Raw genomic sequence first — 6136 nt, forward strand, 5'->3', positions numbered from 1 at the left:
GGCAACATAGGATTCCATTCATTATGCTAAGCTAAGCTAGCGTCGACCCTGCCAAACTAAAACAATGCATACACTGAGACAAAAATACATTTGCCCACATATCTAAGGAAAGATGTTGAATAAGCCCTATTTCTAAAAACGTGAGTGTTCCTTTAAAGGAGCCGCGCCTTAAAGGGTTAGTTCACCCAAAAATGAAAATTCTGTCATTAATGACTTACGCTCATGTCGTAATGCCATAAGACCTATGTTCATCTTCGGAACACAAATTAAGATATTTTAGTTGAAATCTGATGGCTCAGAAAGGCCTCCATTTCCTCTCTCAAGACCCATAAAAGGTACTAAAGACTTAAAAAGTCCATCTTACTACAGTGGCTCTACAATCATTTTTAAAGCTACAAGAATATTTTTTGTGCGCGAACAAAAAATCAATAGCGACTTTATTCAACTTTATTCTGGGCCTCAGATGTGAACTCACGAAGCACCACAAAAACTACTCTTGTCGCTTCATAAAATGTTTGTAGAACCACTGTAGTGTGATGGACTTTTTAAGTAAGTCTTTAGTACCTTTTATGGGTCTTGAGAGAGGAAATTTCGTCAATGGAGGCCTTTCTGAGCCATCGGATATCAACAAAAATATCTTCATTTGTGTTCCAAAGATGAACAAAGGTCTTACGGGTGTCCTTTCAACGAAGTAATGACAGAATTTTCATTTTTGGGTGAACTAACCCTTTAATAACAGGGCATTTCAGACAGAGTCAGAATGAAGGGTGAAAATAATAGTTTTTCTGCATATATTTTTTGTGCAAAAAGCTTTATTAACATTAAAAGTGAACCTCAAGAAACATTAAAATAATAAAAACAAATTAATGTCATGAAACCTTTAATTGTTATTTCCCCTATTTTTACATTTAGATTATCTTTGCTGTCATAAAGTAAAACACTAATAATTTATATAATAATTGTTAAACGTAATCTAACATTAAAAAAAACATTTATACCATCCATTATAATGTCGCATTGCCTAAATTCACTTGTACAGTTCCAGATGGTTGGTTTTAGTGTTTTATTTGTAATTTATTTAGACAATATCGCATATCAGTTAGTTATCAGCCGTAAAATGAAGGTAATATACATCTGGGACAGCCCTCTTTTGGCGTTAAAAAACTACTGTTGTGATTTATTAAGACATGCAGTGATAAATTAGCACTGAAAAGCAGAGGACAGGGTTATTTTTGCGGATTACATTATTGCATATGCATTTGTAGGAGTTTCCCTTTCAGACGTAAAATGCATGGGAGGAGTGTATTTCAATGAATCATGCAAGCTGATTTACTAAGATTTGTGCTCGTCAATTTACTGGAGTTTGCGGCACTATTTACCACCTAAAAAATGTCGTAAACCAGACGCTAACTGGTAGATTATGTTGGTCATTATGGAAAGGATCCGGATGCGTCTTGTCAGTAGATCACGCGCTGAACTTCCACACCCATGGGCACTTTTTTTGGAATTGCGCTCTTACGTTAATTTGCCCTGTTTGGTAAATCTAGCCCTTGGGCAGCATGCCAGAAGATCCCAGGTTCAAATCCCGGCTGCGCCAGGAGGCCTTTCTGTGCGGAGTTTGCATGTTCTGGTTTGTTCTCTGGTTTCCCCAATCCAAAGACATCCAGTTTAGGTACATTTGAGAGTTAGAGTAGAATGTGAAACCCTGTGATGGACTGGCCACCTTATACATAATGTTATCAGCATTTTTTTAAACATTTTGGATGGTTGCTTTTGTCTCTGGGTTTTGCATATGGTCCGAGAAGGAGTGTGTGTCACCCAGCGTTTTGCTACTTTAAAAATGCATTTACCTGTATCACGGACCGGTTGTACTCTCTCTGTCTCTCTCTCTCTGTTACACACACACACTGTCGTCCTACTTCCAACAGCAAATTCGAGACATTATACCTGGTTATCCTGCCCCATGATGATTACCTGATGGTCCAATTGTCGTTGTCAGTATGATCTCTTTAACAACATGTGATCTCTGAAACATCATATGTATTATTGACCATATAACTGACGAAGGCTTATACTTAATCTGCCTGGATGTGTTTTGGTGGCTATACATCTTCCACCTGGAGCTTTTTAAAGAGTTCTGTGCCCTACACTTGACAAAGGATAGACTGTCCCAGTTTCCTCTGTGCAGGGGATTGTGGGACAGAATGTGCCAACAAAAAAAAACACAAAGCACTCTCCAAGCATATTGTATTGGAGGGAAGAAGATCAATTGTGTGGTTTGAGTGTTGACAGAAGTGCTGTTACAGAAGGAGAAAAAGACTAGGACACAGTGAAAGAGAGAGAAAGATGGAGAACAAATGATGGAGAAAGGGAGGTTGGAGAGAGAGGAGAAGGGAGCGCATGCTCTGGCTATCATGAGTCAGTGAAGGGAACAGCTGAGAATGCTACGTGACAGGTGGAGAGTGTTTGGAAGCGGGTGTGTTTATTACTGTATGTACACGCTCTTGTGTGTGTGTGTGTGTGTGTGTGTGTGTGTGTGTGTGTGTGTGTGTGTGTATGTTTGTGTCTCTCTAATCAGTGTGTTATCATTCAACATATTTGCACGTCTAACTATGAATAGGTATTTATTGGACTCCATTGTCACGAGTCATTTCCACCTTTGCCACCTGGCTCTGTTCATCCTCTCACTTATTCCTTCTGTTTTTTTCTTCCTTTCTCACGACCCGCTCTGACTCACAGGAAGACCAAGTTGTGCTCCAGTGCACCGCGACTGTCCTGAAGGAGCAGATCAAGCTATGCCTTTCCTGTGAAGGCTTCGGGAACCGGCTGTGCTTTCTAGAGACCACGTCAAATGCCCAGGTACAGTCATCAAAAGGTGTCAGGTGTTGATGATATTCTGAGCAGGAAATAATTGTGTAACAAAAACAAGTAACATTATTCTACTTTTTTAATATGATTTGCCTGACAAAAATTACCGCCAACAAAATCTGTTTGATATATGGGATATTTGTAAATAGGACCACTCCTCATTACAAATATCCCATATATCAAACAGATTTTGTTGGCGGTTATTTTTATCAGGCAAATAATACTAAAAAAGTAGAATAATGTTACTTGCACCTATTTGATATATATATATATATATGAACTCTTAGGGTTTTTTATTATTAAATATTACATTTTATATGTGTTTTAATGTATTAATATTTTCATATTCCTCATTACAAAACAGATCACCAAGCAATTATTTTGACTAGATCACAACAATATAGTTTTTATATTAAATGTATTAAATGAATATGATTGAATTTTAAATTATATAAAATACATATATTTTTTTAACAATGCATTTTATTTTAATATTCCTTATTACAAAAATGTCTTATTACAAATATACATTACCAAACAGAATGTTTTATTAAATATTACATTTGATATGCACTTTAATGTTTTAATATTTTCATATTCCTCATTACAAAACAGATTACTAAACTTTTTTGGGCTAGATCACAACAGTTTATTTGTCAGGCAAATAATACTCAATACTTTTGATATAATATGTATTAAATTAATATTATTGCATTTTAAATTATTTATACAAAAATATTTTAAATATGCATTTTATTTTATTTTAATATTCCTTATTACAAATATACAGGATACCAAACATATAAATGTAATATTTAATAAAAAAATATGTTTGGTATCCTGTATATTTGCAGTAAGGAATTTGTAATATTTGTAACAAGGAATATGAAAATGAAATAAAATGTGCATATGCATATATATATATATATATATATATATATATATATATATATATATATATATATATATATATACATATACATATATACATATACATATATATATATACATATACATATACATATATACATATACATATACATATATACATATATATATACATATACATATATATATATATATATATATATATATATATATATATATATATATATATATATATATATATATATATATATATACATACATACATACATACATACATACATACATACATACAGATTTTAGACTATAATAGGCCAATAATATCTACTCCACGGACTGCCAGATCATATATATATATAAAAAGTATATTTTTAGTAGTAAATACTATTGGCCTATGATAGTCAAAAATCTGTTTTGTATACTGTATATTTGTAATTATATTAAATTATATAAAATTGTATTTATTTATTATATTTTATTTACATATACAATTTTTTTTTATTATAAATTTTTAGATATATAATGTTATTTTATTAATATTTTTTTTGATATACCTGTATATAAAACATTGCACATGCAGTAGACACAGAAAATGTGCTGTGCTGCTTTTATTTACCAACACTGGTGAAAACACACACACACACACAAACTCATTTAAATTTAATAAATTTAATTTGCTGTTTAAAGTGCAGCAATCAACATTTTTCCTAACTAAACGTTGTTTTTAAAAATCCCATGATTGGTATGGTCATGGTGCCACTTTTTTGTTATTTTGAAAGTCATTAATCATGGATGAGGCTAAAGGCTTGTGTTCTGCAGAATGTGCCGCCTGATCTGGCAATCTGTGCCTTTGTCCTGGAGCAGTCGCTCTCAGTGCGAGCCCTGCAGGAGATGCTGGCCAACACCGTGGAGATGAACGAGGTGAGAGTCTGCAAACAGGAGGGAGGGAGAGAGGGAAGGAGGGAGAGGGCCTAAAAGATAAGGAATAGGGATAACTGAAAAGAAATATTAATACAATAACAATAATGACAAAATATTATGTATTTTTAGTATTGAAAAATGACCATTATTGCTCCATATTTGCTAATGTAGCCCGTATAGCTAATAAATAAGCCCCTACATTGAAAATGAGACAGAGAGAGAGGGTGCTGAAGAATTTGGAAGAGTTTTTAAGCTCTCTGACTTTTATTATTCAAAATGATACTGTGTTAAGGCTCCAGACAAATGCATTTTGCAACCTTTTTTCCTGCCAGGGTGCCCAACTGATAAGAGCTGCCATTTCTGTTGCATATGAGAAACGACAAACAAAACGAAAGCAGATACAATCAATCAGTTTCATAAATAAATATAAAACCTGTCCTGGCTGAACGAAAACAAGTTGACAAAAATTCAATATAGGGGAATAATATAGCATACCGAGAGATTCATAAGCTATTCTTTTGTATGCCGGTCATTTTTGACCGGGAAACCACAAGTGTGACTTTGTGCCATTTTGTACAAGATAAAAGCATTTTAAAACAAACTTTCTGGTTAAACATTAAAGCATTATATTTTAACTCTTAGGTTTAAAAAAAAAAAAAAAAAAGATTACATTTTATGTGTATTTTAATGTATTAATATTTTCATATTCCTCATTGGAAATTTTTTGGCTAGATCACAACAATATAGTTTTTATATTAAATGTATTAAGTGAATATGATTGAATTTTAAATTATATAAAATATATTTATTTTTAAATATGCATTTTATTTTATTTTATTTTAATATTCATTATTACAAATATTACAAATTCCTTATTACAAATATACAGTATACCAAACTGATTTTTTAAAATTAAATGTTACATTTGACATGCATTTTAATGTTTTAATACTTTCATATTCCTCATTACAAAACAAATTACTAAACATATTTTTTTGGCTAGATCACAATAATTACATGTATTATATATATACATTAGTGTGATAAACTGCATTTTTTTCATATTTCATTGAAAATCGACAGAATTATTCACTCCTCTCCGATCAGTGAGGCTTACGATCAATCAGTTCCAAAAAGAAATACAAAACCTGTCCTAATGGAAGTGTGACAAGAAAAAAAAATCCCCAAAAGTGTAATAATTATCCCAAAAAAGTTAGTCTGGAGCCTTGCAGTGGAGCTCAAAATTCGGAGACCACTATTAAAAAGGCTTTTCTAAGTGTATTATTAATAAATATATTAATTAATTACAGGTTTTAATAAAAAAATCAATGTGCTGTTACTTATTTATCTGTTTTTAAAAATAGCATATTCATTAATAGCACATTATATATGTATAATATGTCTGTTTTTGACCATAAAGTCAGTCAACCCTCACGCCAACCCATGTCATCATTACTCTTTC

General features: G+C 32.2%; 1 protein-coding gene across 6 annotated transcripts in view; it reads left to right on the forward strand.

Annotated features, from left to right (window-relative positions):
* Positions 1-6136, forward strand: part of ryr1b (ryanodine receptor 1b (skeletal)) — a 177737-nt gene that overhangs the window by 35948 nt on the left and 135653 nt on the right. For all 6 annotated transcript variants that reach the window (XM_079825048.1, XM_079825049.1, XM_079825050.1 and 3 more), the window contains exons 2-3: positions 2740-2859; positions 4573-4674. In XM_079825048.1, the coding sequence (XP_079681174.1) occupies positions 2740-2859; positions 4573-4674 (222 nt within the window). The remainder of the gene's footprint in view (positions 1-2739; positions 2860-4572; positions 4675-6136) is intronic.

Source organism: Gobio gobio (genome assembly GCF_949357685.1).
Source record: "Gobio gobio genome assembly, chromosome: 9".
Classification (NCBI taxonomy): Eukaryota; Metazoa; Chordata; class Actinopteri; order Cypriniformes; family Gobionidae; genus Gobio; species Gobio gobio.